At 42.4% G+C, this 18135-nt stretch overlaps 1 protein-coding gene across 4 annotated transcripts in view; it reads left to right on the top strand.

Moving 5' to 3' along the window:
- The window catches only part of NFATC2 (nuclear factor of activated T cells 2), a 197238-nt gene that overhangs the window by 94863 nt on the left and 84240 nt on the right, over positions 1-18135 (top strand). For all 4 annotated transcript variants that reach the window (XM_068262424.1, XM_068262425.1, XM_068262426.1 and 1 more), the window contains exons 7-9: positions 2624-2764; positions 10906-10961; positions 13907-14033. In XM_068262424.1, the coding sequence (XP_068118525.1) occupies positions 2624-2764; positions 10906-10961; positions 13907-14033 (324 nt within the window). The remainder of the gene's footprint in view (positions 1-2623; positions 2765-10905; positions 10962-13906; positions 14034-18135) is intronic.

The following is an 18135-nucleotide window of genomic DNA, read 5'->3' as shown; positions in this document are numbered from 1 at the left end:
AAAAAAACAGTGTGTGATGCCCCTCTTGAAGTTGCCACTCTAAGCATGTGCCTTAAGGGACACCCAAGGTGACATGTGACGTGAGGAGATACACATGGGTATGTACAGTGCCTAGCACACAATAACTATGCTATGTTCCTTTTTTTCTTTATCTGCCTAAAAGAGTTAAATATCAGGTATGTAAGTGGCTGACTCAGTTCTGACTCAGGCAGGAAGTGGCTACAGTGGGACCCTCACTGATAAGAAATTCCAACTATAAAACAACTTTCCTAGCAGAAAATGGCTTCAGAGAGCAGGAAAGAGATAAAAGGGGTCAATAGTTCATAGATGTTAGCTCTGGCATACTTCAATGAATGTGTCAGTGAACAAAAACAATACAACAGTTAAATCTTAAAAAGTAGATTTAAACATAAAATAAAACTGTGGAATATCTTAAAAAGTCATTTTTAGGAGAAGAAAGATAGATAACATTGTTTATTTCATTCGTTTATTTTCGCGTCTGTGTTCTTTAAGTGCAAACTGTGGCTTATCTGTCCATAGAATGTCTTTTCATTATTCCTGCAGGTTTTTCACAAGTTGTCACGATTTTTAGTTGTCAGGCTGCAATTGTTAATGTAAATAAACAAAGCCACAAACATATTTTAAATGATGGAGTGTTTTTGTAACTTTTGATAGATATGGTGAATGGAAATCACTTATAACTAAACCTATCTTGATGTCTGCTACTGTAAATAAAGCGCTTACTCTAAAATAAGACAGTTTGCTCATTGGTAGAATAGCTGTGCACAAGGCCTTGACTGGGTTAACTGGAAGGATTTGCAATCCTAAAATAATTTTGTGGCTAGATTGGAGTGAAAGCTTCATGTGATAAATCCTTACTGTGATTATGTGAAATTCACTTCCTGTGCGGTAAGTCTTGTTAGTCCAGAGGGTGCGATAAACATCAGCTGAACAGGATAAGAGGCCTCTTCTGTCAACGGTGCTGTCTGCTTTAGGGCTTAAATGTACTTTAATAGTTCCTCACTGTATAGCAGCGCTGCCAGCATGAGACATATCATCAGTGAGACACATTTCTTTAACATCAGGAATCACAAGATGCCTTCACATACCTTTTTGCACCTGCATGCCCCGTGCTTTATCTGACATTAATGTTGAAATTGGCTTTTAAAGTAAAACAATGTGCAGGTACCACTGTGCTTTAATTGTCCTCAGATTGAACAGTCATGTATCATTATATAGTCAAACTAAAATCATAACATTGCATTATTAATCAGGAAGTATTTTTAACTAGTTAACTTGTTCCGGAGAAACGTAGTTGGAATCTACATCCTGCTGGTGGCTGTCAGTCTCTGACAGGATGTAGATTTCAACTATTCACAGCCGCACACCCGTGCCATTCTAATCACTTACAGTGTTCTCCCCAGAAATATTTTCCAGCTAGGTGGCTTGAAATAATAGCCGGGTGGCATGAAAAAGTAGTTGGGTGGGGCAAGATGAGAGAATGCAGGGTCGGTGCTTCTGTGAGCAACTCTGCTTACAGCAGTGGAGGAGGTGAGCCGATGACAGCCGGGTGCTCGCCAAAACTAGCCGGGTGGAGCACCCGGTTAAAAGAGCCTTGGGAGAACACGGACTTGCGTTGCTCTGGCACCTCTGCATCCCACTCACTCAGCTGGTACAGCTGCCTAATTTCATTGGCTACTGACCCCATGATTACTGTGAGCCAATCACAGTAATCACAGTGGAAAAAAAAATAGGGAAAGGACTGCTTCGGTCCTTAATAAGTCTAGTGATGCCTTCTAGTCTGACTTTGCTGACCTAGTGCAAGCTGCTAGAGTCAACCTTGCTAGACTAGTTCTTGCTTGGCCTGATATTGCAGCATTGATGCTGTGGTGATGCTAGCTTGGGTTTGCTATTTGGCCTGGCATTGTTAGGCTTGTACTGGGGCTACGTGTGCATCCCTATATGACTATGGTCTGTCAAGAGGAATACTGAGGAGAATGAACAGCTGATACATGAGCAGTGTTGTTTTGACGTATGAATGCATTATAGCACACAGGTTGGGATTCACTGCTTTAAGCAGAGTATTGTTTTTAGGGGATGGTCTTTTAAGGGGGTCTGCAAAGAGAAAACCCAGTACAGTGCTAAGATGGAGAAACAAATGTACAGTGAATAAGTCAACCACTTTGGCTTTGTAAATAAAGTCACATAAAATGTTATATATGTTAACACCTCCCTTGTTAATTACAGAAAAACATTATAGTTTAACTTCACGAAGAATGACGTTTTTTCGCATTATCACATAACATCATTTAACAAAAATTTGTTAAACTATGTGCAACGACGCATACTACCTGCGACTATCGTTCATTTTGAACAACTGTCATGATGGATCACATCGTGGAGGATGGTTAAGATGTTAGCGGCAAGTTGTAATCTCCGGATTCCTACTAGCTAGTAGTACATATGGGATTTGACAATTCCTCAGGTCCTGGCAGTCATAGGTTACACGGCTAAGGTGTGAAATCACCATCTGTAGGCATTCTAACACAAAACAAGTGTTTTGCTACCATTAGTGGTTTTTTTAATTTCACAAGTGAAAAATAATATTTCTTTTGTATTCCAGCTCAACGATCAGCTCATGAGCTCCCACTGGTGGAAAGGCAGGACATTGACAGCTGCCTTGTGTATGGGGGACAGCAGATGATTCTTACTGGACAGAATTTTACTTCTGAGTCTAAAGTGGTCTTTACTGAGAAAACACCAGGTAAGGTATCAAGAGCAAGGTTAAAATATATGCTACCACATACATGCATAAAGAGTACCTCTGGTCTGTCTTAATGATGACAGATCAGGGTGGGGAGGGGGGAAGCGTCTCAGGCTTACTTACTTAGCTGGTCCAACGCCATCAGGTCACAGGTGACGCTCTGCCCCCTCCTCAGCAGTCACGGCCATGTTTCCGAAGATGTCCGAACAGGCTAATATTGACTTACAGTATAGTCGCAACAAAATTGCCACAATCTCAACTCTTGAAGATTCGCAATCACAGCAATTTTATTGCGATTTTAATGTAAGTAAACGAAAGTGAACACTTTGGTGTGTCAGGGCCCCTATATCAGGCACCAGAGTAAAACACGGGTTATTAAACAGCAGGATTGTCTAATACTATGAGAGGGGAGTCTTGCCATCTGGACCACATATTAGCATACTAGTGAGGGCAACCTCTGTGTGTGTATAGAGCAGTTTAATTAAAGGCAGTCCTACATTAACAATTCAAATCCAGTCTTCTAGCAATGGGAGTGTAGCAGCATGTCAGGGTAAGGGTAATGGTCCTACAAGCTAGAAATAAAGTTTCCCTGCATTGTGCTTTCATACTTTGTAAATTGTTGTTCTCCATGTATACCAGATAAACAACACCTAGGAAGGCAGTCTAATGGCTTGTCCAGAATTTCAGATGACAACCAAGTCTCTAATTTCCGATAGGAGTAAACAGTGGCTGGGAACAGTTATTGTACAAATGCACTTTCCACTTCACATTCACACACTTATTACAGTTTGTTTGTGAAAAGGTGTAAAATAATGTCAGGTTTCACTAAATTATTGATGCAGCTATGCATTGTAGTGTTTCTTCCGTGAATGGAATGATCGTAATTGGATAACACCACAGAGATAATACTGAATGTGTTTTCTGTAGCACCATGTCTCAAGTCCCTACAAAGAGATCTCCAGTTGTACACAGAGGCGGTAACTAAACACACTGAGCTAGTAGTTATAAAGTTAACGTGTCTGGCAACCCTCTCTCTCCATTACATTGCAAAAAAACTCTACAATACTCAGAGGCAGTCTGAACTCTCTCTCCCACTCTCTGATGTCATAGGGATATCCCAAGAAAACATTGCAAAACAGGAAAAAAACTAAGAGCTCTGATTGAGCAACAGAGCTGCTGCAAGCCAGTTGCCATGGCTATGAGAAACGCAGGGAGATGTGGTGGAATCCAGTGTTTTGGAAGGTTCCCCCATGACACAGGCCTCTGGAATCTTACAGATGGTAAATCCTCAGTAACACAACAATCCAGCACATTTTCTCCATCCTCTTTGGCACAGAGAACCGTACGGGGGCGCACATGGACTCAGGCCTGATTTTTCTCTTCTGAAATTTCACTTATTAAAAAAAACTGAAATTAGTTTTTTTGGAATAGACTATAGAAAAGAAGCCCATCACCTGTTGAAAGCCTCTCGGATGTATTGTTAATGTGGCGTAGCGAAGAGAAATTCCCTATTCTGTGTCTGAGTCAGAGGCTCCGGGTGACTCATTTTATTGCTTGCTAGTTCCCAGCGTCCTGCAGCAAAACATACATGTATGTGCTTGGGTTGTTCAGTTTTGTGAAGAGACAGATCCCAGCTGCTGTGATGATCCTTATGACACCGCTGGCCCTAGTTTATAGTGTGGCAGGGATCTGTGCTTGGCAAAGAGCAGCAGCTAACTTTGTATGTCTCAAGGCCCGTACACACGTCCAACAAAGTGCATGACCAACTCCACGACTTGTCGACCCAGCGACACACCGTTTACACCACTTGTATTTCCGCCCACCAACAAACTAAACTACCAACTAATTTCCAAATTATCTCCTAGGAGAAAACTCAGGAGAAAATTAATTCCATATGGGCCTCAGTGTCTTGGGCTGATAAAGTAGCTCTTCTGTAGTTGTAGTTCTGTAGTTCTTTAGTAGAAGATTATTACAGGACATTGCCACGTGTTAGCAGTGTAAATTCTCTGAGTCATCAGCCTGAAAAGTTTTCACTGGGAAATATCTGCTCTACTTGATACTGAAACTTACAGCTCAGCTATGCGAATGTGACCCAATCTATTCAGAGGGGAAATCCAAACACTTACCTTTGTGGACAGCTTTGAATATTTGCTTTATAATCATATTCTTTGCACCATTTCATATCGCTTGTGGTTTGGCTGCTGCATGTACAGGTTAGTTGCTATACCGCAGGTGACTCATCACTTTCCGTATCAGAAAGCCTGGATGAAACGGCAGGGGTACAAAAGAGATCACAGGAAGTGAAGAGGATGATGCTGACTCTGAAAATCTTTCAGAGAATGTACTTATGCTTACAATGTAAAAGTGTACCTGTCATCCAAAGTGGAAACTACACGCTTGAAGATCTGACTCCCTAACCACTTTTCTAGACAATCTCACACCCCTATGACACTGAAAGTGGACCTGAACTCAGAACTTCCTCTCTGCTCTAAGGCCTCTTTCACAGTGCGACGTTAAAGTCGCACGTTAGAAAAAGTTTTAACGTGGACTAACGCACAGCAATACTAAGTCTGTGCAACATTCACAGTGCACGCGTTGCGTTTGTGTGTAACGTGTAGCATTATTAGAAAGTGCTGCCTGCTGTGCGTTATACACGTTATTACCTGCAGTGGACTGTTTACACATGCTCAGTAATGACTTGGAAGCATACTTTTCATTGCCTGTATGCCTACTGTATGCGACGATAACAGGGCATAGAGTTGCGTTGTGACATTTTTAGGATGTTGCGTTGTTAGTTTGTGTTGCGACTTTAACGTCGCATCAAAACGCAACGTCCCACTGTGCAAATAGCCTAAAACATACGTATTAACATAATAAAAACATTTCTTAGTTACAGCTGATACAAATCCTGCAATAAATCTGCAGTTTGTCTACTTCTTGCTTTCGTGGAAGCAGACATAGGGTTAACATCTTGTATTTACAAATTAGCTGCTCTGTCATGGCAGCCAGCTGCGCAGCTGAGAGATCAAATTACAACTTGTGATTAGACACAGGTGAGGAGGATTTAGACAGGCTAAACTCTCTAAATACTTACAGGGTTCATTTCTCTGTTTTCCTTCTGTCCTGTGCAAGAGTTCAGGTCCAGTTTAATAATTTCCACCTCTTGTCCCCATTCTGCCGAGATTCTGCACTGATATACCATATTGACGTAATACATCCCATTTATATTACGGTTGAAATATCTCATGCTTTTGACATGAAGTAAATAGAAAATTAGCACTAGTTTGAATTTTGTATCTACAGTACCGGTGAAACTCGAAAAATTAGAATATCATGCAAAAGTTACAGTTAATGTGCAAATCAATTTCAATTTTTTCTACATTGTTCTTAAAGGGAACCTGAACTGAGTAAAATTATTTAAAATAAACATGAGGTAACTTCAAATGAACATTACATAGTTACCTTGCCATCAGTTCCTCTCAGAAATTACTATTTTCTTCTGACAATGATCCCTTCCAGGTCTGACAACATTTTGTCAGAACTGAAATATACCAGTTGCTTTTAGTTATATATCAGTTGCTGTCAGTTATCGCTGAGAGAACTGATGAGCAAGGTAATGTCCATGTTTCCCTATCGATCAAGTGGGCGATGTTACAGTTTAACAGTGTGCTGACCAGAAAGCTGTTATGGGGTAATGGCCATTTTCAAAATGGAGGACGGAGAATTCCTTTGATCACAGTGGACAAACAGGACGCAGGAGAGAAGAAAGATATTGATGAGTAGACTACAAGGGAGGCAAGTATGATTTGTGTATGCTTATGTTGACTTTTAATTTTCAGTTCAGGTTTTCTTTAATGGATTGTCTCAGTGTGCTGCTATTGTTATTAACAGTAGTGTACAGGTGAAACTCGAAAAATTAGAATGTTGTGCAAAAGTTCATGTATTTCAGTAATTCAACTTAAAAAATAAATCTAATATATGAGATAGACTCATTACTTGCAAAGTGAGATATTTCAAGCCTTTATTTGCTATAATTTTGATGATTATGGCTTGCATCTTATGAAAACTCCAAAATCAAGATCTCAAACCGTTAGAATATTGTGAAAATGCTCAATATTCTAGGCTCAAAGTGTCAGACTCTAATCAGCTAATTAATCAAAACACCTGCAAAGGGTTCCTATTTCATATATGTCTCACCTTTTAAGTTTAATTACTGAAATAAATGAACTTTTGCATAACATTCAAATTTTTCGAGTTTGAGTTACTCAGTTCAGGTTCCCTTTAAGTGTGATTTGCACATAAATAGAGCCTACTAAACTACTGATAATGAAGTTACCATTATTATGCTGCTTGTGGATGACCACTTAGACATAAATAAACAGGCGAGAGGCACCTCACTGAAATCCTTCCCTGGATCGCACAAATCTAGAGTGGTAGGTGCAGGACCACAAAGATTCCCTCCACACACACTATCATGTCCAAAAAAATCAATGGCCTCAATTCACTAAGCTTATCTCCTGTCTTTAATAACGTTTCTAGAGTGGTCACCATGGTGATGAGGCATGTCATATTCAGGAAACATTTTACCTCAGGCAAACCTAAAGTTAACTCTTCTGTCTTTAAGTTAACTCTTCAATCCTTAAAATAACTCCAGAGTTAAAGACAGGCTGTTTATTAACTGTGTGTGAAAATAACTACAGAGGAGGTAAATTAACTACAGAGGAGGTAAATTAACTACAGAAGAGGTAACTTAAGGACTGAAGAGATAAGATAACTCTCTCACTGTGCCGTGGTATGTTTTCTCCAGCCTTATTATCTCCAGCATGATCTTAGTGAAGCCAATGTATCCTTTTATTGTAATGACTGTTCACCGGCAGTCATTTTGTGGTCCGCTTTGTCAAGGTGGAGGACAAAATGTTGTCAGAACTGGAAGGGATTATTGTCAGAAGAAAATGGTGAGCTTCTGAGAGGAACTGATGGCAAGGTAACTATGTAATATTCATTTGAAGTTACCTCATGTGTTTATTTTAAATAATTTTACTCAGTACAGGTTCTCTTTAAATGCTCAGCACATCGTTGCGCCAAAATTAGCGGTTCCAGTTTATACATGCACTGCAGATACACCCCACACTAAACTCTGCCCACTTTTCTTAGTAATATCAGAGCTGGTCTAACACATCGGTTGGAAGTATATGAGTCATTGGACTGTATTCACTAAACTGCGTTAAGCAGAATTACATTCGTAAAGTCTTACCCATGGTGAGTAGAGCATAACGCATGTAATGTATTGTATTCTGCTCTATTCGTCATAAGGACCCAAACATCATTCTGTATCATTCAATCATTGGGAATAAATGCATGTTCAAAGAGGTGACAGCTATTTAAGTAGAAAGACTACTTGGCTTCTGAGATTTTTCCATTGCCTTACTTTTTGGAAGCTAGAGCAGCTATTGACTGAAATATTATTGGAAACCTTTCCTTAATACTCCACAGGCTGTTTGTGTTTATGAAGTGCAGCTTTTTCTCCCTCTCTTCCATCTGCGGTTAGCCGAAGAGGTTGATGTCGTCATATTTTTTTGGCTGGAAGACAAATTTGAAATTATTGAAATGCGCCAGTAACACCTAATTAATTGTTTCACCTATGAGATAAGAACACTGTGCTTTGGTTAAACCTTAAGATTAACAATCCAGAAACTGTGTTATTTCAGCCTAATTCATCCCAGTTTTTCACACTTGGATTGTTCATACTCATCGCATGACGCAGCCCGTGGCTCCTGTTGGTAGGACAATGCGTGTGCTTCTCCTTTCACAGCTCTCTGCTTTTCCACCAGCCCAAATATTCCCATCGGGAGTTTGAGCTTTCAACACTCTCCTCAAAATATAATTGGTTTAGTGGAACCACGTTTTACCCGAACAATTTATGGATTGGTAAATCCTCCAGGTGCCACGGCTTGCTTACAGACGACACCTCTGTTGAGGTGCCAGAACTGTTTAATGCAATCCGGCTTTGCGGAGGCTCCCAAGTTTTTACCATAGTAATTTCTGATCTGGAAGTTAAAGTGTACTCGCCACCCTATTGGCATGTGCAAGTGAACTAGCACATTACTTCCTAGAAAACATTAGCAAACATAAAGGTTGTAACAATGTGAATAATACCTGTAGACTGTAATCCCCTTTGTAGAGTGCTCAGTAAAATGAATGCTTCACATACCACAGGAGTGCCGAACTCAAATCCAAGCTGGGCCAAAATTGGTCACTCGGACCAAGTCTTGGGCAAACCTCGATGTCTAGTGGCCACCTCCCTTCCTTAAAAAGTTACCTGGTGTAAAATGCCCCCCCCCCCACCTTTCCATGTAAAGTTTTCTGGTGTCTAATGCCTCCTCTCTCCCCTATTCGGTTCCCTGGTGTCTAGTGGTCCTCCCTCCCCCATACATTTCGCTGGTGTCTAGTGGTCCTCCCTCCCCTTTACAGTTCCTTGGTGTTCATTGTTCCTCCATCCCCTGTACAGTTCCCTGGTGTCTAGTTACCCCCTTTCTCCATTATACAGTTCCCTGGTGTCTAGTGGCCCCCCTCCCTCCTATGTACAGTTTATTAAATGGATTAACCCGCTGCATGCAGTCTTTAGACCTCCAGCATCAGAAAGACATAAGCGAACGCATAGTGGCACTTGAGTGTATGAAACGAACTTAACCCACTTATTAGTGGGCTACACCAGATACACTTACTGCTGATTTTGATTGACCTGTTTCTAGGCTGCATTAAATTTGCATGCAACCCAGGCATAATTGCATCTCATTGGCCATCTGTAACGAAGCTTTAAGAAAAGGCAAAGCAAATGTTGTTGCAAATGAAAAGTAAAGGTATAGGAACTGCATATCAAGCCTTATTTGACCACATTTTTTTTAATCAGAATAAATATGAAATACTAGAATCTTACAAGCCTGGAACTGTCACAAGTCACCTGAATATTTATTTACATTAACCTCCCTGGTGGTCAATTAAATCCGCCAGGGAGCAGCGGCATCCCCCCTACCCCCTCCCGTCAGGAAATCCCATTCTGAACGTGCTTTCCATTAGGGCTTCCCCCGTCACCATGGAGACGGGCGCGATGACGTCACCGACGTCAACGTCGTGACGTCAGAGGGAGTCCCGATCCACCCCTCAGCGCTGCCTGGCACTGATTGGCCAGGCAGTGCACTGGTCTCAGGGGGGAGGCACCCTCTGACGCGGCGGGTAGCAGCGAATTGGCGCAGAGCAGTGGCGATCGCAGGTAACACGCAGCTAGCAAAGTGCTAGCTGCGTGTCTAAAAAAATTATGCAAATCGGCCCAGCGGGGCCTGAGAAATCCTCTTGCGCGGCTTACCCCTTGTCCAGCACGGGGTTACCGCTAAGGAGGTTAAACAATACCAGTTGCCTGGCAGTCCTTCTGGTCTCTCTGGTTGCAGTAGTGTTTGAATCACACACCTGAAACAAGCATGCAGCTAATCTAGTCAGACTTCAGTCAGAGACATCTGATCTGCAAGCTATTGGAGGCGCAGGATAGCTGGACAATTTGCATTGTTTAAAGAGAAACATTTTCATTCCAATCAGTAGCTGATACCCTCTTTCCCACGAGAAATCTTTACTTTTATTCTCAAATAGATCATCAGGGCTGATATTGTGGTGAAACCCCTCCCACAGTGTGATGTGGTGACCATGGTCCTGACAGTTTGCTGTCTGTGGACCTCGTTGCATTGTGGAAAATAGCGGCTTTTTCCAACTGCCAATACTAAAGCTGTCACCACCAGTGATACATGGTAGAATGTAAATCAGGGCAAGGAATGAATTTACAATTGGAAAACACTGGCTAAATAATCTATAAATGAATATTGTAAAAAAATAAGCAATTTTCTTAATTATGTTATTTTCTCTACAGTTCCTCTATAAAGGGAAATAAATAAATAGCGCTGCGTAATATGTTGGTGCTTTATAAATACAATAAATAAATAAATATGGCAGCCTCCATAAGACATATCTGATGTCTAATGAGATTGTATCTTTTTGGGAATACACCCTCTACTGTGTATGCACAGGAAAGGAAAATATCAATCCATTTATACCTTACAGATTCAACAAAGTAAACCTGTTCTCTGTTGTTATAGATGGCCAGCAGATTTGGGAGACAGAGGCTACAGTGGATAAAGACAAAAGCCAGCCGGTAAGTGTATTCTACCATGTTTCACAAATTAAAATTTGGAAAGCTGAAAACTTTTCGCGCTGTAGTTTTATACACTTAAAATGTATTTATTGATCACGTGAAAACATTGACTGGGAGAAGCTTAGGAGAGAAGCTTATTGAATCAGAGACTGTGTACCTTGCATATGTACAACACTTGTGAGCCGGCGGAGGCAACCTCGGCCAAGAATCTAGCATATGTCCAGCATCCCCGACCTCCTTGATGAAGGGCACTGATCTTTCCCTCTACCCTCCCACTCTGTTGATGCTCCACTTGTAAGGTCTTCTCCCCCCTCCATGGCGACAGAATGTGCTGCTAGCCTGAGGGCTAGTGACTGTTATGTAGCCCAAACTGTCGCCTGAGGTATCAAGTCCTGATCCCTGCTGGGTGACATTCGTCTTATCTGCGCACTCAGCTTTAGGATAGGAACTGAAGCACAGCAGTTAATTATGCCACCAGAAAAGTTTGTATTTTATTTCTTCCCTTAGTTAGGCATATTAAAGCTAATGGGAACCCGTTTTTTGTATTTTTTCAAATAAAACCATGTTTCTGTTGCAAATTAAAAATATAGAGCCTTACCGGTATTTTCGCCGCTCCCTGGCCCCTGTGTCCGATTATCAGCCCCATAATCATTTCCCCGTTTTTCAAGATGGCTGCTGACCTTTTCTTTATCCTCTGGGTCAGCAGCCTTTTCCTGTATGCCACACAGCCAGATTTGGCTCTGTGAGAGCAAAGAAGTGTGCAGCGCGGCCATGTGCACGTGTGCGAGCGCGTACTGGAGAGTGTGAGCGTGCACGTGTCGCAGCAGTGTGTAGAGAACAGAGATGCCAAGATGCTGAGCGACCAGGAAGCGTGTCTCCCAAGATTCCGAGCGAAAAGGAAGAGATGACGTGAAGACGTGCGCTCTCTGTGAGGGAGACCACAGAGCCGCACCTACATGAAGATGCGGACAGGAGGGGCGGGGAAGAGGGTGGAGAACCACAGACATGACAGAGGAGTAACAGAGCAAGGGAAAGAAGCTCTGCCTCCTCCAAACCCATCAGTTTTTTGACCGAAACGGTCAAAGATAATAAAAGCGGATTTCTGCGCAATTAGGCAGCAAAAGAAGGGGTAAGTGGGCACATTAGAAGAGAAAAATAAAAAGCTGACAGGTCATCTATTAACCATTTAAGCCTCCTGGACATCGAAGCTACGTCCAGGAGGCCATGTGCGCTCCCGCGGCCAATCACACGCGTGCACGCGCGTTCCTGGCCGCGGATCATTAGCCCAGGAATCAATGGGCCATGGTGCCTGATGATTGATTCCTCTCCCCCGCAGAAAAAGCGACTGCTTCTCTCGGAAGCCTCGCTTTTTCTGACTCTTGCGTCCCCCTACGTCCCTCTAAGCGTACATGTTACCCTTAGAGTGACATCATGTAAACAAACTCATGGCTGCCATCTTGTGGTCAAAAAGTAAAACTACAACTAAATGTAAAAAAAATAAAAATCATCACATTTTTGCATCAAAAAATTACTATTTGCATTCCCCCCCCCCCCCCCCCCCTTCCAAAAATACCCAAATACAATGTTTAATAAAAAAAAAAACTAAAAAAATTACAACAATAAAAAAAACCATGTAAATATTTACCTTTTAACTTTTTAGATATTAATGTAAAGATAAAAAAATTTTTTTTTATTATAAGCTTGTAAATAGTGATGGATGCAAAACGGAAAAAAATCACTTTTATTTCCAAGCAAAATATTGTCGCCATACAGTGTGATAGGGACATAATTTAAACGGTGTAATAACCGGGACAAATGGGCAAATACAATACGTGAGCTTTAATTATGGAGGCATGTATTATTTTCTTCGTGTTAAAATGCATTTACAGTAAAGTGGCTCTTAGCAAAATGTACCACCCAAAGAAAGCCTAATTGGTGGTGGAAAAACAAGATATAGATCAGTTCATTGTGATTAAGTAGTGATAAAGTTATAGGGTAATGAATGGGAGGTGAACATTGCTCGGATGCATAAAGTGAAAACGACTGAAGGCTGAAATCGTTAAAATAAACTTTAACGAACCGGTTCCCATTCATTTTAACGAGCACCTTCAGTAAAACTGACATGGGTCAGTCGTGACAGGCTTCGTCTTAATGATGGCAGATTGTCCGGACGGCCTGATGTTGTGACAGCTGCTAGCCGCAATTAATTTAAGTCTGCCAAAGCTCTTTGGAAACCTCTTTCTGCACTGCTGTGGCACGCCCCTAGCTTAGCAGCTGCCAATTAGGCGGTGGATGCCAAGCTGGCGGCAGGGCGCTGCAGTGCAGATGGCGTGGCCAGAGCAAGCGCTGTAATAACAATGCAGGAGATTTCTGCGCACCGGCACCACCATAGACCGTAATAGGCCCCGTCAGAAGACGGAGCTGAAGTTACTTGTAAAACACTGTCATTCGGCCTCCAGCAATAGCTGGAAGCCGAATTACATCATTCCCCACTATCCACGTGGACCTGGAGGGGGAATAGTAATTAACACCGCCGGGAACTTGTGGAGCAGCAGGATAAGCCATACATCGGGGGCGATTTCATATGTATGCTGCCCAAAGCCTTGGTTGCGTTTTTATAACAAAAATTGTCAGGGCAGCATCTCCAAGGGGACAGAGCGATCACCTGCCTGAAGAGATGACACCGGAATAGGTAAGTATTTAACCCTAACACCCCCACTACTCAATCCTCCATCATTACAGGCTCTGTAATTTTTACTTGAGGTACTTTTTAACCAATTACCAATCCCAATGACACCTGATGCATACAGTAGTACAAACCTGAACAAACTTGTGACCTTTTTCACTCTGTCCAAAACTAAGCTGAGGATTGAACATAATGATGCATTAACACATCTGTAGTGTATGTACTGTTGCAGCACTGACTCAATGCTTTGCACTTTCAGAACATGTTGTTTGTGGAAGTTCCGGAGTACCGCAACAAGCATATCACCTCTCCAGTGAAAGTCAACTTCCAGGTTATAAATGGTAAAAGGAAAAGAAGCCAGGCTCAGCACTTCACCTTCCACCCAGGTTAGTACATGGCCTCCAGATTTCCTGGTAGTCATCTTAGAACATTGTATTTCCAGCATCAGTTGTTGCTTGGCTTCATGGAATTATTTGTGTGTAAAGAGCTGCCATTCTTCATGTTGTAGGCTGCTTCCCTCTCTACGTAGATGCCAGACCTTCTCCTAGAGTGAGGGTCAGTTAAAAGGCTTTCCTGCGGTCTCATGGAGTTCTCTATCACTTGCTCACAGTTCATGCTTAGTACACAGAGGAAACTCATTATCCATCTTGCGTATCTGCAGTGACCTATACAAATGACTTTATTGTTGGGTAATTGTTAGGTTTGTGATTCAACCATCCATTTTTCTGTGTCTAGTGGTTTAACATTTGGTTGTGTCATTGCCAATTGCTGCCTATTAGGGTTTCCCACCATGACTCATGCTGCTTATGTAATATGCTGATTAGCGGATCCAGCAACCTCAGAGGACATGTATACTGTACATTGCAATGGCCACTTAAACCAAACCGTTGTGTAATTTACCCACATGGCTTTATACACCTCTCTGTATGCATTGCATTATATCAATGGGGGGGGGGGGGGTGCATGAGGACGAAAGAGTCTCCTGTGTTAAAAAAATAAAAGAGAATTTTATAACCCAAAACTGAGTACAGTATGTGTACTTGAAGATCCCATGCCTAGCAACCTTCTGCAGTGTTTTTAAACTGTTAGTACACTTATAATTAATTGTGGTTATTTTTTACAGCAAGGCCATGGTCAGTAAACAAATTTGCTTCCTCTACTGATTTTTATCTCTCTTTTAAAATACTGGCAGATATTTGTATGACTCATACTGTGTACCCATCACTAGTCTAATTGTCTGTATTCAGTGTGTGCTGAAGTTTTTGTATGAGCTGCCCAAAAACAATAAGCAATGCAGACATGCATATTACAACAGAAAGAAACGTGTTAGAAGCAAATGATTGAAACAGGGATCAACATACCCTGGAGGTTACATTTTAATATCGGTGTAAGGATGAAATGTAGCTAAAACGGGTAGTTTGAGTATATTGCATTATTGAGCAGGGACACATTTTAAAGGGACACTTACGTTAGGAATAAAAAAATCAGTTTTACTTTCCTGGGGCTTCTACCAGCCCCCTGCAGCCATCCCGTGCCCTCACAGTCACTCACGGAGCCTGCGGTCCCACGCTGCCAGCTAGCTTCGTTTTCGCTGACAGGCCCTTACATGAAGTCGGTGGGCTTTCTGCGCCTGCTCAGGCCTGGCCATGCGTATCCTTCTTCATGTTCCCGTCCTCAGTAGCGTCTTGCACAGGCGCAGGACGCTATTGCGGACGGGAAAGCGAAGAAAAATATGCGTGGCCAGGCCGGTCAGAGAAAACAAAACTAGCTGGCGGCGGAGGACAGGAGGATCCGTGAGTGACTGTGAGGGCACGGAACGGCTGCAGGGGGCTGGTAGAAGCCCCAGGTGAGTAGAACTGATTTTTTATTCTTGGCTTAAGTGTCCCTTTAAGACATGTAATGTACACTTGAGTATATGTGTCCTACATTCTAAGGTAGTTGGACATAAGTACCGTATTTTTCGGACTATAAGATGCACCTGACCATAAGACGCACTGAAATTTAAAGGACAAAAACCAGGGGAAAAATACAGTATATATAATGCCAATGCATATACTGTAACTACAGGTAGTTCCCGACTTACGAACGCCCGACTTACGAACGACCCGCCGATCCGAACGGCATGGATTCTCTGTTTCTATGGGAACAAGTCAAATTGGACTTTGAGAAAATAGATTTTAAAAAAATCTAAGAAAAAATGGCTTTTAAACTTGTATAAACAGGTACAAAGGGCAGAGGTGACACAGAGGGGGACACTGAAGGCACGGGGGCACTGAGGAGACACGGGGGACAGAGATGGCACAATGTTCTGACTTAAGGACAGATTCAGGTTAAAAACGAACCTATAGTCCCTATCTCGTTCGTTAACCGGGGACTACCTGTACATGATGTAACTATAGATCTTCAGGCCACATCCAGTAAGCAGGCAGCAGTGTGTAGTGGTGGATATTGATATGTTGTATGACTATATAGGGGATTGCGCTGCACACTGGGTTTTGTAGATACTAGACTCACATGCTATGCAGACTCACTGTAGAAAGTGAATGAAAGAAAAAGTTTACATTTGTGCTGGTAATCATTAATTCTTTGATTTACAGAATCAGGAAGTAATCGACCGCACCATGCAGGTTCCTTATTTCCTTTATTAGTGACGAGCATCTAAATGGAAGGAGTAACCTTTTTCAAGTTCCTATTTCTGACCCTCATTTTCTGTTCTGGTGACCCCCAGGGATGACACACCCAGTCCTAGCCTTATGTGTTGACAAGAATTGAATAGAAGTCCCATCAGCAGGGAGACAGCAGTAATATTTTCACAGTGTTTCTAATGTTTGTCCCACAACAGCAATTGTATTTGAACTTAAAAAGGGCCGTACATCTAGCGACTGCCAGCATATAGCACGCAGGGGGTGTGACGTCACACACGTGCCCTGCGTGCTATAACGATGGCAGCCACACGGGACGCCAATGTGGAAGTACGGCGGACAAGTAAACTATCTAAATTATACAGGCACCAGCGGAGGCACATTTGGGGGGACGTGGCCGGAGGTGGAGAGGCGGAATCATGAGGCTAAGTCCCGAAAGTTTTGATGCTGAAATTGGTTGGTAATCAGCCTGCGGTGTATGGGCAGCCAACCGATCTCTCTCTGATCAGATTCGATCAGAGAGAGATCTGTCTCTTGGTCGATCTGCCAACACATTGCTAGATGGAATTCAGTATATAGCGAGAGCTGTATAATCTTTTATTTGATTTACTAAGTCATCTCCAAGTATCTCCTGATTTTGTATTTTTTTTTTTTTTATATAGAATTTTGTTATATTTATTATACAAGGGTAACAAGCACAATTACCCCTCTCCTATGTCTATATTATTATTATTATTATTGATTTATATAGCACCAGCATCTTCCGTGGCACTGTAAATAGCTTACAGGGTATACAAGGTATAACAATACAAAGTATACAATACAACCGTTGGTACAAGACAAGCAGGTGTAGCAGCTAAAGCAGTGAACAAATTGACTACATATTTTACAAGGGGTGGGAGGTACAGTATGTACACCCATTACACAGCATTGTGAGACAAAAGGAGAAGAGAGCCCTGGCCAAAAGGCCTTATGGCCCATACTCACGGGCCACAAATGTCGCCCGTGAGTATGCGGCGTTGCACGGGCACGCACCCCGAACCGTCGCTGCTGTCGCCACGCGATTGGCGCGGTCAATCGCCTGGCGACAGTTGCCGCTGCATCTCCGCCGCAACTGTCGCTAGTCCGCGTGAGTATGCGGACTAGCGACAGCAACACCCACGGAATACCTTCAACTTCCGGCGGGGGGAGGAACAGCAGCGACAGCTTCCGCCGCATTAGTTGCCAGGTCCCTCCGCCGTGTGTATGCGGAGGGACCTGGCGAGGAGCGGTCGCCGGCCTGTCGCACACACGCTCACGTGTGCTGGCGACAGGCCACTTTCGTAGCCCGTGAGTATGGGCCATAACAGTCTAAACGTAGGACAGTAAATACCTCTTCCATGCCAAAACTTCCCAGCCCACAAAGTCAAAAACATCAACAGTAAATCAGACTTTCTTTGTTCATGAGTTTGATAATTTTTTCACTAGATAACTAATGTAATAGTAGCCAGGGACTCGCATAGTTCTGTACATTTTATGGACTTCTGTCCTTGCAACACATTTGGCTTTTGTCCTTTTTCTCTGCCTATGAACTTCCCATGCAAAAAGTCCAATCAGGCAGGCATGACCTAACAAAAAATTACCTTTTTATTAGAAAATCATTAAAATGACATTCTGTCATTAAAAAAAGAGGCTACAATTTTTTTGGTGACAAAATGTCATTTTAATGAATTTCTAATAAAGAGCTAACTTTTTTTAAGGTGGCACCTGCCTGATTGGACTTTTTGCATGCTATAGCCACATGGTACAGTGACTCTGGGCATTGGCACACCAGCGTCCTTAACCACCCTGACGTTCTATTGAGATG

This window comes from Hyperolius riggenbachi, chromosome 12, assembly GCF_040937935.1.
Source record: "Hyperolius riggenbachi isolate aHypRig1 chromosome 12, aHypRig1.pri, whole genome shotgun sequence".
Lineage (NCBI taxonomy): Eukaryota > Metazoa > Chordata > Amphibia > Anura > Hyperoliidae > Hyperolius > Hyperolius riggenbachi.
This window is presented reverse-complemented; position numbering and strand designations above follow the sequence as displayed.